Source organism: Lethenteron reissneri, chromosome 51, assembly GCF_015708825.2.
Source record: "Lethenteron reissneri isolate LAM-NWPU_2019-01 chromosome 51, ASM1570882v1, whole genome shotgun sequence".
Classification (NCBI taxonomy): domain Eukaryota; kingdom Metazoa; phylum Chordata; class Hyperoartia; order Petromyzontiformes; family Petromyzontidae; genus Lethenteron; species Lethenteron reissneri.
This window is the reverse complement of record NC_083829.1, coordinates 8,074,240-8,093,167: the sequence shown is the minus strand read 5'-3', so window position 1 is coordinate 8,093,167 and position 18,928 is coordinate 8,074,240. Positions and strand designations below refer to the sequence as shown.

Sequence of the window (18,928 nt, the reverse complement as noted above, 5' to 3'; positions counted from 1 at the left end):
GAGAGCGCGAGGCCGAGGCCACGTGACCACCTCAAAGCAAACGGTGGGGGGTGGGGGGGGAGCGGGGGGAGTCGTGGGCAGTCGAGGCAGCGATAGCGGAGGAGACGCGGGGAGAGTGGAGAGAGGAGAGTCCAGGGGAGAGTGGAGAGAGAGCGAGGAGAGAGAGAGTCCAGGGGAGAGTGGAGAGTGCAGGGGGGAGTGGAGAGAGAGTGCAGTGGAGAGTGGAGGGGAGAGTGCAGTGGAGAGTCGAGGGGAGCGAGGAGAGAGTGGAGAGAGAGCGAGGAGAGAGAGTCCAGGGGAGAGTCGAGAGTGGAGAGAGTGCAGGGGAGAGTCGAGTGAAGCGTCGAGAGAGAGCGTGGAGAGAGTCGAGAGAGAGCGAGGAGGGATAGAGAGTAGAGGAGAGTAGATAGATTGGCGGGGAGAGAGCGAGGAGAGAGATAATCCAGGGGAGAGAGCGAGGAGAGAGTCCAGGGGAGAGTGGAGAGAGAGTAGAGGAGAGATATTGGCGGTGAGAGTGCGAGAGAGGGGCGAGGGAGGCGGCACGCTTACGGGAGGAGCAGGCGAGGCGAGCTCTGAGTCGGGAGAAGACTCTGGGGGTGGTGGTGGTGGTGGCTGTGTGGGTAGGAGGGAGACGAGAGGCCTCTAGCAGCGGCGGCGGCAGGAGATAGGCGGGGAGAGGCGCACGGGGGTTGTGGTGGTGGTGGTAGTGGATAGTGGTGCTGGTAGTGGTGGTGGTGGTAGTGGTGGGTGGTAGTAGACGGTAGTGGTGGTGGTAGTGGTGGGTGGTCGTGGTGGTAGTGCTGGTAGTGGTGGTGGTAGTGGTGGGTGGTCGTGGTGGTGGTGGGTGGTAGTGGTGGTAGTAGTGGGTAGTGGTGCTGGTAGTAGTGGTGGTGGGTGGTGGTGTTCTCGTCGGAATATTCGGGAGAGGCGGCGGGGGGAGGAGGGGGAGACGCCGCGTGGACGCGATGCCGGCACCGCCGCCGCTTCTCGTCTTCGCCCTGCTCTGCTTTGTGGCCGCCCACGGCGAAGGTAACAACGGGGGGGGGGGTGGTGGTGGTGATGGTGATGGTGGTGATGGTGGTGGTGATGGTGGTGGTGATGGTGGTGGTGGTGGTGATGGTGGTGGTGATGGTGGTGGTGATGGTGGTGGTGATGGTGGTGGTGGTGATGATGGTGGTGGTGGTGATGATGGTGGTGGTGATGGTGGTGATGGTGGTGGTGATGGTGGTGGTGGTGATGGTGGTGGTGGTGATGATGGTGGTGGTGGTGGTGGTGATGGTGGTGATGGTGGTGGTGATGGTGATGGTGGTGGCTAGGGGGTCCATGCTGGGGTCCTTGGGACCAGGCTGCCGGGTCGTGGTCCAAGCCTCATGAGGTGAGAGTTGAGTCCCCACCCCCAGGGGGCCCTTGGGTGCGAGACGCAGGTCTCCATGTCCCTGCCTGGGCCTTTAAACCCGATAACCCCACACAACAGAGTCCCACTGTTGTATGGGGTTATTGGGATTGAGCCGATGTGGTGTGAGATTAGTGGGGGAGGGGGGGGTCTGGGCAGGGTCCCACTGTTGTATGGGGTTATTGGGATTGAGCCGGTGTGGTGTGAGATTAGTGGGGGAGGGGGGGGTCTGGGCAGGGTCCCACTGTTGTATGGGGTTATTGGGATTGAGCCGGTGTGGTGTGAGATTAGTGGGGGAGGGGGGGGTCTGGGCAGGGTCCCACTGTTGTATGGGGTTATTGGGATTGAGCCGGTGTGGTGTGAGATTAGTGGGGGAGGGGGGGGGTCTGGGCAGGGTCCCACTGTTGTATGGGGTTATTGGGATTGAGCCGGTGTGGTGTGAGATTAGTGGGGGAGGGGGGGTCTGGGCAGGGTCCCACTGTTGTATGGGGTTATTGGGATTGAGCCGATGTGGTGTGAGAGTGGGGGGGGGTCTGGGCAGAGGTCCCACTGTTGTATGGGGTTATTAGGATTGAGCCGGTGTGGTGTGAGATTAGTGGGGGAGGGGGGGTCTGGGCAGGGTCCCACTGTTGTATGGGGTTATTGGGATTGAGCCGGTGTGGTGTGAGATGGGGGGGGGGGGGTGTCTGGGCAGGGTCCCACTGTTGTATGGGGTTATTGGGATTGAGCCGGTGTGGTGTGAGATTAGTGGGGGAGGGGGGTCTGGGCAGGGTCCCACTGTTGTATGGGGTTATTGGGATTGAGCCGATGTGGTGTGAGATTAGTGGAGGGGGTGAGGGTCTGGGCAGGGTCCCACTGTTGTATGGGGTTATTGGGATTTAGCCGATGTGGTGTGAGATTAGTGGGGGAGGGGGGGGGGTCTGGGCAGGGTCCCACTGTAGTATGGGGTTATTGGGATTGAGCCGATGTGGTGTGAGATTAGTGGGGTTCTGGACAAGGTCCCACTGTTGTATGGGGTTATTGGGATTGAGCCGATGTGGTGTGAGATTAGTGGGGAGGGGGGGTCTGGGCAGGGTCCCACTGTTGTATGGGGTTATTGGGATTGAGCCGATGTGGTGTGAGATTAGTGGGGGAGGGGGGGTCTGGGCAGGGTCCCACTGTTGTATGGGGTTATTGGGATTGAGCCGGTGTGGTGTGAGATTAGTGGGGGTGGGGGGTCTGGGCAGGGTCCCACTGTTGTATGGGGTTATTGGGATTGAGCCGGTGTGGTGTGAGATTAGTGGAGGGGGTGAGGGTCTGGGCAGGGTCCCACTGTTGTATGGGGTTATTGGGATTGAGCCGATGTGGTGTGAGATTAGTGGGGGAGGGGGGTCTGGGCAGGGTCCCACTGTTGTATGGGGTTATTGGGATTGAGCCGATGTGGTGTGAGAGTGGGGGGGGGGGGGTCTGGGCAGAGGTCCCACTGTTGTATGGGGTTATTAGGATTGAGCCGGTGTGGTGTGAGATTAGTGGGGGAGGGGGGGTCTGGACAGGGTCCCACTGTTGTATGGGGTTATTGGGATTGAGCCGGTGTGGTGTGAGATGGGGGGGGGGGTGTCTGGGCAGGGTCCCACTGTTGTATGGGGTTATTGGGATTGAGCCGGTGTGGTGTGAGATTAGTGGGGGAGGGGGGTCTGGGCAGGGTCCCACTGTTGTATGGGGTTATTGGGATTGAGCCGATGTGGTGTGAGATTAGTGGAGGGGGTGAGGGTCTGGGCAGGGTCCCACTGTTGTATGGGGTTATTGGGATTTAGCCGATGTGGTGTGAGATTAGTGGGGGAGGGGGGGGTCTGGGCAGGGTCCCACTGTAGTATGGGGTTATTGGGATTGAGCCGATGTGGTGTGAGATTAGTGGGGTTCTGGACAAGGTCCCACTGTTGTATGGGGTTATTGGGATTGAGCCGATGTGGTGTGAGATTAGTGGGGAGGGGGGGTCTGGGCAGGGTCCCACTGTTGTATGGGGTTATTGGGATTGAGCCGATGTGGTGTGAGATTAGTGGGGGAGGGGGGGTCTGGGCAGGGTCCCACTGTTGTATGGGGTTATTGGGATTGAGCCGGTGTGGTGTGAGATTAGTGGGGGGGGGGGGGGGTCTGGGCAGGGTCCCACTGTTGTATGGGGTTATTGGGATTGAGCCGGTGTGGTGTGAGATTAGTGGGGGAGGGGGGGGCTGGGCAGGGTCCCACTGTTGTATGGGGTTATTGGGATTGAGCCGGTGTGGTGTGAGATGGGGGGGGGGGGGTGTCTGGGCAGGGTCCCACTGTTGTATGGGGTTATTGGGATTGAGCCGGTGTGGTGTGAGATTAGTGGGGGAGGGGGGTCTGGGCAGGGTCCCACTGTTGTATGGGGTTATTGGGATTGAGCCGATGTGGTGTGAGATTAGTGGAGGGGGTGAGGGTCTGGGCAGGGTCCCACTGTTGTATGGGGTTATTGGGATTTAGCCGATGTGGTGTGAGATTAGTGGGGGAGGGGGGGGTCTGGGCAGGGTCCCACTGTAGTATGGGGTTATTGGGATTGAGCCGATGTGGTGTGAGATTAGTGGGGTTCTGGACAAGGTCCCACTGTTGTATGGGGTTATTGGGATTGAGCCGATGTGGTGTGAGATTAGTGGGGAGGGGGGGGTCTGGGCAGGGTCCCACTGTTGTATGGGGTTATTGGGATTGAGCCGATGTGGTGTGAGATTAGTGGGGGAGGGGGGGTCTGGGCAGGGTCCCACTGTTGTATGGGGTTATTGGGATTGAGCCGGTGTGGTGTGAGATTAGTGGGGGTGGGGGGTCTGGGCAGGGTCCCACTGTTGTATGGGGTTATTGGGATTGAGCCGGTGTGGTGTGAGATTAGTGGAGGGGGTGAGGGTCTGGGCAGGGTCCCACTGTTGTATGGGGTTATTGGGATTGAGCCGATGTGGTGTGAGATTAGTGGGGGAGGGGGGTCTGGGCAGGGTCCCACTGTTGTATGGGGTTATTGGGATTGAGCCGATGTGGTGTGAGAGTGGGGGGGGGGTCTGGGCAGAGGTCCCACTGTTGTATGGGGTTATTAGGATTGAGCCGGTGTGGTGTGAGATTAGTGGGGGAGGGGGGGTCTGGGCAGGGTCCCACTGTTGTATGGGGTTATTGGGATTGAGCCGGTGTGGTGTGAGATGGGGGGGGGGGGTGTCTGGGCAGGGTCCCACTGTTGTATGGGGTTATTGGGATTGAGCCGGTGTGGTGTGAGATTAGTGGGGGGGGGGGGTCTGGGCAGGGTCCCACTGTTGTATGGGGTTATTGGGATTGAGCCGATGTGGTGTGAGATTAGTGGAGGGGGTGAGGGTCTGGGCAGGGTCCCACTGTTGTATGGGGTTATTGGGATTTAGCCGATGTGGTGTGAGATTAGTGGGGGAGGGGGGGGTCTGGGCAGGGTCCCACTGTAGTATGGGGTTATTGGGATTGAGCCGATGTGGTGTGAGATTAGTGGGGTTCTGGACAAGGTCCCACTGTTGTATGGGGTTATTGGGATTGAGCCGATGTGGTGTGAGATTAGTGGGGAGGGGGGGTCTGGGCAGGGTCCCACTGTTGTATGGGGTTATTGGGATTGAGCCGATGTGGTGTGAGATTAGTGGGGGAGGGGGGGTCTGGGCAGGGTCCCACTGTTGTATGGGGTTATTGGGATTGAGCCGGTGTGGTGTGAGATTAGTGGGGGTGGGGGGTCTGGGCAGGGTCCCACTGTTGTATGGGGTTATTGGGATTGAGCCGGTGTGGTGTGAGATTAGTGGAGGGGGTGAGGGTCTGGGCAGGGTCCCACTGTTGTATGGGGTTATTGGGATTGAGCCGATGTGGTGTGAGATTAGTGGGGGAGGGGGGTCTGGGCAGGGTCCCACTGTTGTATGGGGTTATTGGGATTGAGCCGATGTGGTGTGAGATTAGTGGGGGAGGGGGGTCTGGGCAGGGTCCCACTGTTGTATGGGGTTATTGGGATTGAGCCGGTGTGGTGTGAGCTAAGTGGGGGTGGGGGGTCTGGGCAGGGTTCCCACCTCGCCGCGGTGTTGACATAGCCCCGATACAATTCACGCAATTCCCACACAACAGCTGCTGCTGCTGCTACTACAGTTGTTGTTGTTGCTCCTACGGTTGTTGTTGTTGTTGTTTCAGTTGTTGCTCGTTTGGTGGTGAGGGTTGCGGCTGTAGTAGCTGCTGCTGGGGCTGTCGTTTCAGTGCGGTTGATGCTGCAACAGTGGAGGTTGCTGACGGTGGTGGTGGTGTTGAGTTATTTCCGCTGCGTTTGACGTTACACAGTTGTGGTGGTGGTGCTGTTGTTGTTGTTGTTGCAGCAGCAGTTGTTGTTATTTCGATTGTTGTCGTGGCTGCGATTTCTGCGCTGTGCCTTGATGGCGGAGACGAGAGAGTTGCTTTGGCGGTGGCCCTGTGATGTGCCCGCTTGAGCCTCCATCGGCTTCCCGTTGCCCAACGATTTACGTTACGAGGTCGCACTTATTACAGACACATACACACGCAGCGCTTGCCGCGAATGAACCACGGATACCTCGCTGATGTCTTCAATGAGCATGAACCACCACGCTAACTCCGGTCATCGTCATCAGTGTGAGAAATATTATATTATTTTATTATGTTTTATTTTATTCCATTCTACGTGACTTTACCGAAAGAACCAAGAAGACGAATCCCTGCAGTCACGAAAGCTTTAAATCGAAATTTACATCAGCAGCAGCTTTTGGCTGCAGGCCGCGTGGCGTTTTCAGATTCGCTGCTGCTGCTGCGGCCGTCTGGAACGTTCTTTGCTTCCGATGTTAGGAAGCTGCTTGCGCACTCTAAAATCCCCCCACTCATTCCATGAAATGTGCGTTGTGTGCGTTTGGTTTGTTGTCATTTCCCGCACCTCCCAGACGATCATGGGTTTAGTGCGTGCGGTGGCGATATTAGTTCTAGATTTGAAGCTTTCGCGACTGCAAGGATTCATACGCTTAGGTTTTTTCGGTGAAGTCACTTGATACAGTAAATTTTAGCTGTGACGGTCCCACCGGATGACGGAGACTTGTGTTGCCTCCGAAACGTCGTGATTTATTATTTTATTTCTATAAGGTTTATTATTTATTTGTATTATTTATTTATTACTACGTGACTTTACCGAAAAAAACTAAGAGTGCGACATTAAATTTCGATTTAAAGCTTTTGTGACTGCAGGGAATCATCGTCTTGGTTCTTTCGGTAAAGTCACGTAGAAGGGAAATAATAAAATAATAAAAATTTAACATTTTAAAATACAATTCTCACGACGTTTCAGCAGCCGTCCTCAGGTGACGAACAGGTCTGTCGGAAAGACAGCGTCTGAATGAACACCACCAGGCTTGGCAGCGTATATTTAAGGTGGGTGACTTTACCGAAAGAACCAAGAAGATGAGTGCGACATTAGGTGTTCAACACACAAACGCGCACGTGTCCGGAGCCACACGAGGTTGGTTATACGTCGGCGCCTGGCCCGTGGCTCAACGTTTGCGCTTTGCCCGCTTGTCGCAGATGTTCGAGATTCGATCCCCGGTGGCGACAGTCGTCCCCGGTGAATGCCGTGGCGTCTTTGCGGCTCAGTCGTCAGCGGTGGAACGGCTACGATCTCCCTGTCTGATTCACTCAGCGTGGACGTTAAATACCTCCCCCTGCCCCCCCTCCAGCGTTACGCGAAATTGAGAACGCCGCTGTGTGCCGGCATCATGTCGCCAATTTGCCAAATTCTAGACATTACTGAAATTGGGATGACACACGAACGATCAGTGCTCGCCTACTGGCAGACGACTAATGCTCGCCTTGTGGGCATAGGGGATGGCTTGTCACTGGTGGTGCCCTTGAAATGGTTTACACCCAGGCCCATCACAACGCCGGTGAGCCAGCAGCAAGTTTTGTTGACTTTACCGAAAGAACCAAGAGTGTGGATCCTTGCAGTCACGAAAACTTCAAGTCCAGAATAAGATGATAGTTGGTACAGACTATCATGGTGTGATCTCACTGAGCATTGGCGGAGTCATGATCCGATCGAAATACCTAATTTCGATCGGATCATTAGGGTTTATTAGTAATAAATCGACATTTTACGACCCCCACTGCCACTGTGTAGCATATTATTATATGCCAAGGACTCTATGAGATGATAGGACAATAGTCTGAGTCCATAATTGGCAATAAGTAACGGCAAATCGGTTATAAGCGACTCACAGAATTGTGCGCAGTTGCGTATACAGGACACGAGTTCCCTGAAGGCATCAACACCTTCAGCGAGCGCGATGCCGATCACACAACGCGGTTCGAATTCGACCCTCAATCGATGGCTGCGCCATCTCCGCACATGCGTCGAATAAAAAGCAAGGGACAAGTCCTTACTTACGAACAACTCCTTACTTGCTCACTAACAAGTCCTTACTAACAACTCCTTACTTACTCACTAACAAGTCCTTACTTACTAACAACTCCTTACTCACTAACAAGTCCTTACTTACTCACAACTCATTACTCACTAACAAGTCCTTACTTACGAAGAACTCCTTACTCATTAACAAGTCCTTACTTACTAGCAACTCCTTACTCACTAACAAGTCCTTACTTACTAACAACTCCTTACTTACTCACTAACAAATCCTTACTTACTAACAACTCCTTACTAACTAACAAGTCCTTACTTACTCACAACTCCTTACTCACTAACAAGTCCTTACTCACAACTCCTCTATCATTTCTCATTGCTGGAGGGGTTGCCCCCCCCCTACCTGAAAATCCTGGCTCCGCCATTGTCACTGAGCACACACTTGGAGCCACATCAAGGCACACTGGTGTGGTGAAAACTCTTGTTATATAACGTGCTGGGTGGTTGTCTGTGCTCAGAGCCAACCAAAGGTTCATTGACATCCTACATCACCTCCATATATATAAAGGCAAAGTTGTGAATAGGTGTGTCTGTTCAAAATGTTTAGCGTACTTCCCGACATGCAACAAACTGGAAATTTGCCATGTGGGTACTTTCCAGACTGTACACCATGCAACAATTATAAAATACACTTTTGTTTTTTTTGCGGGGGGGGGAGCTCAATAATGCATAGATTGTTTGCACGGCAAGTGAGCTGTGACGTCACATCTGTCACGTGACCCGCGCATGTGGAAGCGTAACGCATTGTAGTGTAGCGGTTAGCGCGCTTCGCTACGAACCCGGCGACCCGAGTTTGATTCCAGCTCACGGCCACCACCGATGACGATTATTTGAACCGGTCCTGGGCCTCCCCTAGGTCGACTCAGCCTCAAACGGGTAACTGGTGTGGTGTGTGAACATCGCCACTGTGGAGACAAAGGCGGCCAGGCATGGTGAATCCAAGTCCCGGGCGAAGCCGGGTATTAAAGCTAGTTTAATATAAAACCCAGTGGATCTTCCTTTGGGCTTTTCGAGCCAAACTAGAGCACATCGATATTCTACAAACTCAAAGTAGGTGAGTTATTATTTTCGCCTATAGGGAGAAATGAATCCTCGTGGACGTAGAACAGAGATAACTGAGTGACTGGGGCTTCCTTGAGGCTCATGCACCCCTATCCATTGGCACATCCAAGCCAAGCCAGCGCGGGGCTCTCACGGCACGGGTGCTTTTCCACTGACGATTTGCCGAGCCGGAAGCAAACCGTGCTGCGCTGGCCTCACAAGCAGAATGTCTGAATCTGGCTCGGTTAGCCAAGCGGGGCCACAGATGGGGCTAACGATGCGTCCATCGCGCGACGTCAATTGGTACGCGGTGAGGACATGACGTCGCAGGGTCATCGACAAGCGCCTCGACTCGTTCGATGCACGTGACGTCGTTCGATGCACGTGGCGTCGGCGGCACGACTCTGCTTCTGCAGTGGAAAACCAACCTGGCACCTTTTGAGCCGCGCCGGGCTGCCTGGGCACGGCCCCGGGGCACAGCTCGCTCGTGCAGTGTGGGAAAAAAAGCAATTGCCCGCTAATGCTGCACGTGTGGTGCCTCCGTGCGTCTCTGTCCGTTAGTCTCCGCAGACCGCGAGTGCCTGGGCTACTCGGACAAGAATGGAACATTCCACCGTGGCATCAACTGCATCTTCCCCGAGTCGTGCTGCGGCAGCTGCTACCAGCGCTCGTGCTGCTCCGTGTCCAGCCAGCGCATCTCCGAGCGCATGCAGAAGCACTGCACCTACTTCGCCGTGAAGTGAGCACGGAGTTTGGGGTTCAGGGTTTGTGGGTTTGTGGGTCAGGGTTAAGGGTTCAGGATTCATGGTTGAGTGTTTGGAGTTCAGCGGTCGGAGTTGAGGGTTTTGGGGTGGTGAGGCAAGTTTAAAGTTTCATTTATTAGGTATAACCCTGTGAGCCATTCGGCTCTTGAATCGGGTGCAACCGCAACAAACAAAAAAAGCAAAAACATGAACAAGAAAACATCTTAAAGTGACTATGTGCAAACAGAAAATCCAAGAAAAGACAGAAAAATATTGCAGAAAAAGCACCGTACACCAACACTGTGTGAAAAAATCCCAGTGGGATGTAAGTCAAACAACAACAACCACAAGACAACTTAGATTAAGGCCATCAGTCTAACTCTGTACTACAACAAACAAACATGGCCAAACCGAAAAATTTTTTAAAAATCACCAAAATAAAGGCATAAAAGCAATGAAACAGTGATCATAGAAGCGATGCTGTTAATGGTGGTGATGTGGTTTGGGGTAGCATTGTAACGTGCTTATTTGGTTCAGTCGAGACATTAGTGTTTTGGCTGTGGACTGTGGGTGTGCCGGGATTTCTGGGTAGGAGTAACCGCAATTTCACCGCAGGACCCATTATGCAGCATGAGGAATGTGGCTGGGGGAGAATGTGGACTCCAGTTCCTCCCAAATAACGAGGCCGCAATGTCCCCAGTGAGCTGTCCCACGATTCACTCGTTATCTTCGATTCCCGGGGACTTGACGAATCCTCAGGATTTGGGAAGTTGCCAACCATCCTCGAGAATCGACTGGTCCCGTGTCGGCCTTCTGTCCGGGTTTGGTTGACAGCTGCACCTGAACGGTAACGCAACATTGTGCAACTGCACAACCGGTTGCAGGTTGTGTAGCTGCTCGGCAACGTGTTTCATCACGTTCTGCACGTTGACGATTTACGATTGGTTGTTACGACCCTGAACGCATCCCGCATAATTTCCTCACTGCCCAACTACTCGCTCGGGTGTGGACGAAAGCAGTCGCATGCGACGAGGATGTGCGATTTTCTTGCATGGTTTGCCGGTGCAGCTGATGGCTCCAACGTGAACCCGGCTTAATTTGGAAAGCATAAAAAACGAAAAAAATTAACCCGTAAAAACAAAGTTTTTCACTATAAATCCTTTATATGCGTGGCGGCTCGAGTCCTCTCGTCCTTTGGCTTGAGATGGCTGCCACCTATGGGTCAGATGATTGCCTGCCACCATTAAGCAATTGGTAATTAAATATAAAAAAAAAATTCCTAAAAAGTGTAACATTTTGGAAAAAAATTTCACGAAAATAAATTGTCACGCACAACGAGTCTGTGTGCAAAATGTCAGCTCGATTGGATCACGGGAAGTGGGTTACAAAACGACCGAAAGATTTGCACAGTCGTAAGCACGCAAGCAAGCAAGCAAGTGAACTTAATATAAAGGATTTAAAAACATCTTCACACTCCTGCTCACTGCCGTCACCCCGTGCACCGCCCTGTCTCGCACCGCAGCCCCGGAACGGTCGCCGGGATCGCGTCTAGCATCTTCGTCTTCCTCGTCATCGTCATCACCGCCATCTGCTGCTTCATGTGCTCCTGCTGCTTCATCCGACGCTGGCGTCAGGGAAACCTCCGCTCCTACACCACCGGTACAGCAGGCGGCGGTGGGGCCCCCGGCCACGCGTCATTACGTGTGGCCGTCTGGCGGTGGTGCGATGACTTGGTCACGCTCGCGGATTTGTTCAACGTTGCTCGTGTTGTTGTTGCGTTGTTCTTGTTTGTGTCTGACCGCGCGTCTTCGTTCTGTCCGTCACAGCTGAGCACATGCAGCTCAACATGCAGCCGGGACCCGGACAGAGCGCCTACCCCCAGCAGCCCCCGATGGGGCCCCCACCGGCCCAGCCGTACCCCGCCTACCCAATGGGGCCCGTCTACCCCGCAGGGCCCGGTTACCCCCAGGGGCCCGGTTACCCCCAGGGGCCCGGGTACCCCCAGGGGCCCGGGTACCCCCAGCAGGGGCCTACTTACAACCCCCAGGGGCCCCCGTACCAGCCGTACCCCATGGCGCCGCCCTCCTACGACTCGGCCATGGGTGAGTAACCCCGCTGCTGGCGACGGAGCCCCGGCTAGCATGCGCGCCTCCGCTGTGTGCGTTTGTGTGTACGTGAATGGGTACCTAAGTCCGTGTGAGTGGGGAGCGGTAGTGTAGCGGTTAGCGCGCTTCGCTACAAACCCAGTGACCCAAGTTCGATTCCCGCTCATGGCCAATACCAGTGACGATTATCTGAACCGGTCCTGGGCCTCCCCTAGGTCGACTCAGCCTCAGATGAGGTGTGTAACCATCAGCACGCCCTAGTGTGGTGCTGGCCACACCACCTGCTCGTGTTCCATCCTGGCCATAATAAGTGCTCCCTATCAGCACCCTATTAGCACTTTTTCCAACCGTTCAAGCCAATGCGGCTGACTTCTGTCTCTTTGTGTGTGCGTGTGAAACCCAGCTCCTCAGCCACCATACCCGGTGCACCCCACCTACCACCAGGGCTACGCGTCAGCGCCCGACAAAGCCATGTGAAGCTCATCGCCCGGCCGCTCGCTCGCCCGCCCGCCTGGCAACCTGTGAACCCACCTGCTAGCCCACACGCCTGCTGGCTCGCTCGCTCGCACACGGCTCACACAGTCCAACCATGCCCACCAAACACGCAAGCTCATCGCTCGTGGTTTCATTTATTTATCTTGACCCCCCCCCCCCCACACACCGCTCCTTATCGTGGTGGTTCGCATCACCGCGCCGCCAATTGCCACCCGCGCACAGGGTTCGGGGGTTAGCGACCGGATCGGCATGAGAGCTCGTGACCGTCTTGTGTTGGGATTAATTTCTTCACTGAGTATTCTCCGGGTCGCTGGTATAGACGGGCGCTGATATCATGTGCCGAGTAGTAGTGATAGCCATAGTGAGGCATACTGGATGCGGTGTCCCGGCTGTGGAAATATTTTCTTGGTCACCAACCCACACAGACCCGGCCGACTAAGCCCCTGGTCATAGTTCACAGCCGACCCCCACCCACCACAATGCCAGCCCGGTCGTAACGTTTCCACGGCATGGGTCGCCGCTGTCAACCGGGGCTAGTCCTTCCCACCAATCGTGGCTGTCTCTATTTCGCCGAGCGACCTGCACACCGCTTGTGGTATTAAAATGAAAGTTGAGTTGTTTTGGAATTTCACTTTGCGGGCGTCTTGAACGCCTCCCTCTCCACCACGCCGGTCGTTCCTCCGGGTGGCCGAGCATCGGCACCGAGTGCCCGTGAGGTTTCTCGGGAGGGGGCAGGTGTTGCGTCGTGTTCTTGCGGCTCCGACCCACGCCTCGCTGGGCTCTGGGCGGACCTGTACGTTGTTTGCCCTTGAATGTATTGCATGCGTGTAGGGGTTTTGTTGATCGACTTGGTGATGCATTTTTTGTGCCAGCGTTGATTTCCCTAGCGGGATCGGTGGTGATGTCATATTCGTCACGCGTATTTGTTTTTACCTTAGTTGACGATTACCAGATGCCTGCCGAGTCGGAGGCGGCTTTAGAAACTTCCCAAACATTGGGAGGGGCGGCAGTCCGTGCGTTCTCAGAATGCCGAGCATTTTTTATAAAATATGGCCCAACAAAGGTAAAGTAACACATTAAATACAACAATTTCTGATATCAATAAATTACAACTCTTTGGGGTCTCACGGAGGGGGCAATCACCCCCCCCCCCCCACTGGTTTTGTCACGGCTTGCGAGCGGAGGAAATATTTGCGGAGCGTGGCAATGGCCAAGTCTACGCCCTCCTAGAGCCGCCAGTGTGCGCCTCCTGCCGCTCCTCCCGCTGCTGCTGCTGCAGCTGCTGTAGCTGGTGCAGCTGCTGCTGCAGCTGGTGCAGCTGCAGCAGCTGGTGCAGTGGTGGTGGCGGCAGTGGCGCACCGCCGGGAGAGGAAACCAGCGAGGGTGCAGACGCAGGCGAAGACCGTCGCCTTGTCAGTCAGAGCGTGCCAAGTGCGCCGAGGACGAACCGGCATGGTTAGTTGGCTGTGTCTATATTTAAAGGTTTATCGTGTTTGGCATTTGGCTGACCTGATGATATTATTTAGTTTTTAAATGTGAGGGTGAGGGGCGACAAACACTAAATGGCTGCTCTAGTCAGCCAGACACCCGAGAAGGACGACTCGTGGACGAACTTGACTCTTAAACTCCACAGCCTGTCGACGGCCAGACTGGAATTCCCTGCCATCGTCTATTTTTCCAGCATGTGGAGCGAAACGTCGGACGACGCGCCGGGCCAAACAACGCGCAGTGCAACCTAATGCATGAGGGGGGGGGGGGGGGGGGGGGGGCGGAAAGCGATCCATGTTGGGATGTACCTGGACCTGCCCATAGTACTGCTGATGGTTTTTTACGAACATTCATTATATTGAACGCGATATACATTGCGGAGGTATCTATTTTTGGAGTTGTAATGCATGTCGTACATCGTGCAAGATCGTGGGAGATGCCAGCAGCTTTGTGAGGCCTTCATCCAGCAGTGGACTGACCATGGCTGATGATGAATGCAAATCTTGGTTGGCTATGGCCAGGCCGTCGATCGCCCGGCCGAAGAAAGGAGGTTCAGACCAGCACGCTGTTCAGCCCATCATCGTGTCCCGGTGGTCGCTAAACTTGTACTACTTTGCAGGAATTCGACTGGCTCGGGATCGCGAGTGGACGTGAGCGCTGCTCCAAACTTAGCAGGGGACGTCTGTGGTGCTCTTGATAACTCACGGCGGCGTCTCATGGCCCCAGAGTAGCGGAGGCGCTTTTGTTGAGAGTGACGATGCGGGCTAAGTGGGGATCTGCTGAACGTGATTGTGCCTCTTGTGGGGCCGATCCGTCGGGGAGGATGCAACGACAAGGCAGAAACGACCTGCGCACGCATGGATCCTGTGGTGCTCTGCGATGTGCTTAAGAAGTATCTTCCTGTGCGCAAGCCGACGGGCAGCTGTCGTCACAGAGATGCGTTTGCGTACTTGTAAATGGTTAATATTTCTTTGGTTTGAGTCTCCAAAGTTCTGGGGGGATCCCCTTTGATCACTTTGGCCAATTATTAAGAGGGTAACTCGATAACACCGACGTGACTTCATTCCAAAGTTTAACGTCTATTTGTTCAGGTTTACAAGCGTCACCTCGCCTCCCCCCACCGCGTTACATGCAGACGGACGGACGGAACTCTGCACTGACCCCTTCAGCATTAGTGCGCCTCAAGAAGACGTGTGTGGGTTGTCGCGTTCTGCGGGCATCGTCACCCCTGTCCCCACGCCGAGTGTTTGCGAACGCATTATTGGCCACAGAGATTAACCCTGCGACACTTTAGAGTCTTGACACTGCACGGCTTTAGGTGCAATGACGTGTCGATTTCATGTCCATTCTTACCCCCCCCCAACAAAGCCACGAGAGGCCGCGCGACATCCACTGCGGTGTTAAAACAGTTGATGAATCGAGTTGCAAAAACGGAGTCGTTGGCAAATTGGCAGCTCGTGGGGGAGTCTGGATTCTGCCCATGAATCGCATTCTGTACACGTTCCCCCATCTTCGCATTGACTGGAAAATGGGGCCAAGATAGGAAATGGAGGAGTTTGCTTTGGCCCCAAATACATACCTGTCAACCCATACGGTTTACCCTGTATTCTTGTACAGGGAAATTGAGTTTTCAGGTCCGTACGGCGTACAGCCGTTTCAATACGGGGAAAAAGTATTTTTTTTGGTCTATTTGTGTTTCTCCCTTGTGATGGGACTTTGTAGGATGAACGTTGAGATGTATAAAGGGCACGGGGTGACCACTAAGGTCTGAATTGGTCTGTAATAAGGTAGGCAGCACTGATGAGGTGTTGACAGGTAACAATGCCGGATTAAACTAGTGCGGGGCCTGTAGCATATGTTATAAAGGGGCCCTAAATATAAGAAAGCACAAATATAAAAAACACTAAAATTTTACTTGCCTAGTAAAGTAATTCTATCTTTTCATTTGCTATACAGCCAGATAGTACGACAAATCGCTAACCTTAAACACCCAGTCGTTCATAAAAGTTGAAGGCGGTATAGTACTATAGTAATAGAGCAAGTGCAGAATCACTGAACATGAATTGATGGCTTGAAAGCATTTAGCGTGGGGCCCTTGAAAGTGCGGGGCCCATAGCTACTACATATGTAGCTACTACACGTGTAGTAGTAGCTACTATGCATGTAGCTACTACTACACGAGTAGCTACTACGCATGTAGCTACTTGTGTAGCTCCATATGTAGTTACTTGTGCTACACGTGTGTGTAGTAGCTACTACACATATGTAGCTACTTGTGCTACTGGGATAATCCGGCACCGACAGTTAAGCAGCAAATTTGACGTCGCCTCCCGAAACGTCGCCTGCATTTCCTGCTCCGAGTGGCGGCGCGTGGCACCGTGTTGACGATTGGCGCGTTCACTTTGCGTAAACTATTAACGTCTAAAAATGTTGACTTTTTTTAAATAATGGAGCATTACTTTAGAAGTTCAAATTCAGCGATGAATGTTATAAAATTGATTCGATTCAATTGAGTGCATAAGCAAATGAAAGTTCTTTCAAGTGTAATCGTACATTTTACACGTACGACTACGTGTACGCTGCACTTCTTTCGCACCGCACGTAGCCAGCCGTGCTAATCCGAAGTGCGGTGTAAGGACAACAAACAAACTAAACGCAACAAAAAAATCTAGACGATTTAAAAGAGCATGCCTCCAGCGGCTTCCTAATATCGGAAGGAAAGAGAACGTTCCAGACGGCCGCAGAAGACCATCTAAAAAGTGCGCGATACGCGTGGCAACACGGGAACCCGTACGAAATGTTCCCTTAACGGCGAAAGTCATCGCCACGCGTAATCCATCCCGGGAGCGACCTCCATGCGTGTCGCGCACACAGCACGCGACACGCATGGAAGGGGGTTTGGGGGGTGTCTCTTGCGTTTGCGTTGGGTTCAGTAAAACCCCCTCGGCAAAGTGCAGCCGGCTTCAACTGCCTGGAGCTTCTCAATAAGAGACAACGATTGCCCATTGTGTTCATCAATCGCTCGCGTTCGCCGGTGTATTGTCCTCGGCGATGCTGCTCAAGCCCGTCTCGTCACCTCATTCATTCGGCGCAGGTGCTCGACGTCTCGCCCAGCGGCGCTCTCCGATCGGACGCGTTCTCGTGATACTTGTAACGTCCGCGTAAGAAGCCGTGGAATCGATGCCGAGTGTATTAATTCACTTCGTGACCGCCCTGCAGCCGTGCTTGATGTAACAGTTGATGCTTTTTTTGCATTCCTGGTGAGCTGTACACTGGGTGCTTCGCTAATTTAACTCTATATATGAATTGGTGTCGACGTTTGAATTGCATGCGTGGAAACACGCGCCTTGCGACGATTTTGCCGGGCAGCTCGAAAGGCGCCTTGCGACGGAGTGAGCGGTCGTTTTATCCCTTCGGGGATGGGAGGTTCGGGGTAGAGGAGCAGCCTCGAGTTCACATCGCACGCGACCCACGCGACTCGCACGGGAGCATTCGCGTTAAAGGCGCAGCCCCAGCAACTGCTCGCTCACGCCACCTGCTGCGGAAGGCACCTCCACTGGAGCATTAAAGAACGTGCAAGTGTTTGCGCGTAGGATTACAAATCCGCTCGCGATCCGAGTGTGGCCTTTGTTTTCGTCTGGCTCGGGCGCACAGACGTTTGAGCGGTTCTGTGCGAGCCGCTCTCTCCCGCGTTGCTTGTGGACAATTCGACGAGTTGAGGTGACGGATCTCGCGTTTGTTCTGAGAGTGGAGACCAGCTGAGATTCCTCACCGCAGCTCCTGAGGTTGTCCACAATGGTGCGCGAGGTTGGCGCACGCGACGACGTCTTCTCCCCCCCCCCCCGCCCCTGTTGGTCGGCGAGGCAAATGCATCCATCTCAAGGTGCGGGGATCCCTTTGATCAATGTGGCCAGTGTTCTAGTAGGGTGGTAATAATCACAATTTGGTTATTTATCGAGGAAAGCCGCACGACTTTTTTTTTCTTTCCACGAGGGTCCTGTAGTTGGGTTTTGATTTTAAGATGGTTTCAACCATTTAAATGATGTCCTCATAACAAGCGAGAGTAAACCCAAGCGCATTCGGGGTGCTACCACCCGGATGGAAACCGATGGCGCTTTGTCCACTTGCTGTACTGCCCCCTCCTGGCGATCCAGGGTATAGGCCAACCTCGGACGCCACCCACGGCCAGGATTTTCATCGCCACCCGAGACCAGAGGTTGCAAACGGGTTTTGATTCCTTACCCGTACCCGGCCGCACCAGGGTCGCAAACGGGTACCCGTACCCGACCGGGTACGGGTAGCCGTTCCCTACCCGTACCCTACCCGAAATGAGTGACAAACGGCTACTCTATTTTTCGATTTAAAGCTTTCGTGACTGCAGGGATTCATCTTCTTGGTTCTTTCGGTAAAGTCACGTAGAAGGGAAGTAATAAAATAATAAAAATAAAACATAAAATACGGCTACTCACCAGTGACTTACCCGTACCCGGCCGCACCAGTGTCGCAAACGGGTACCCGTACCCGGCCGGGTACGGGTAGCCAGGTATCGGGTAGGGTACGGGTATCGGGTACCCAGTTGCGACCTCTGGTCCCACCACCACCACCAAACAACCCTCTCCGCCTCCACTACCGCCCGAACAGCGGCACCATTTGATAGTCGACTGTTGTTGTTCACGTTCATCTTTACACCGTTTCCGTGACCGTTACAGACGGGACGGAGATGATGGCACGAACGCGTTTGACTTTGGTTGGGAAGGAGTTTTGAGCAGCAGTGTCAACCCCCCCACCCCCCCATCCTCCCCCCGGGGTCAGTTTGTTGGCGAGACATTCGGCGGGCGAATTGAAATGTGGCGCGGTGACGCAACCGGACTTGGTGGTTACCGATAAATGTTTGCCCCCCGCCCCCCTTCCTTTTGTAAAATAGTACCTTTCGTTTCATTGGTTAAATGGTGATGATATTAAAAAGCCTGTTGCGTGTGTTACACAGCTCAACGTCTTCATGTGCCTGCAGTCACCCCATTGGGCAACGGTGGATAAACATTCGTCGGCCATGGCAAGGTGGAAGACCCCCCCCCCCCCATTGGCTTCAAGATGAGCGTCGCCCCACGTTTGTTTTTGGGTGGAGAAACGCGTTGAAATTTGCTGTTTTATCGGAAACTAACCTCCGTTATTTGTCATTTTCCTTGGTAACTGTATTCGGCGTGTTTACCATAGGGATGGTGAT

At 54.0% G+C, this 18,928-nt stretch overlaps 1 protein-coding gene across 1 annotated transcript; it reads left to right on the top strand.

Moving 5' to 3' along the window:
- Positions 1-93: 93 nt before the first annotated feature.
- On the top strand, positions 94-18,686 carry LOC133355483 (protein shisa-4-like). Its single transcript, XM_061572800.1, has 5 exons — positions 94-1,029; positions 9,435-9,612; positions 11,139-11,275; positions 11,443-11,718; positions 12,125-18,686. The coding sequence occupies exons 1-5, from the start codon at positions 966-968 to the stop codon at positions 12,196-12,198; spliced, it is 729 nt and encodes a 242-aa protein (XP_061428784.1). The 5' UTR covers positions 94-965; the 3' UTR covers positions 12,199-18,686.
- The last annotated feature ends 242 nt before the right edge of the window (positions 18,687-18,928 follow it).

Coding starts and splice junctions, on each gene's coding strand:
- LOC133355483 (XM_061572800.1), top strand. CDS start 966: ATGCCGGCACCGCCGCCGCTTCTCGTCTTCGCCCTGCTCTGCTTTGTG. Junction 1,030..9,434: donor TGTGGCCGCCCACGGCGAAG/GTAACAACGGGG, acceptor TCTGTCCGTTAG/TCTCCGCAGACCGCGAGTGC. Junction 11,276..11,442: donor CCTCCGCTCCTACACCACCG/GTACAGCAGGCG, acceptor TGTCCGTCACAG/CTGAGCACATGCAGCTCAAC.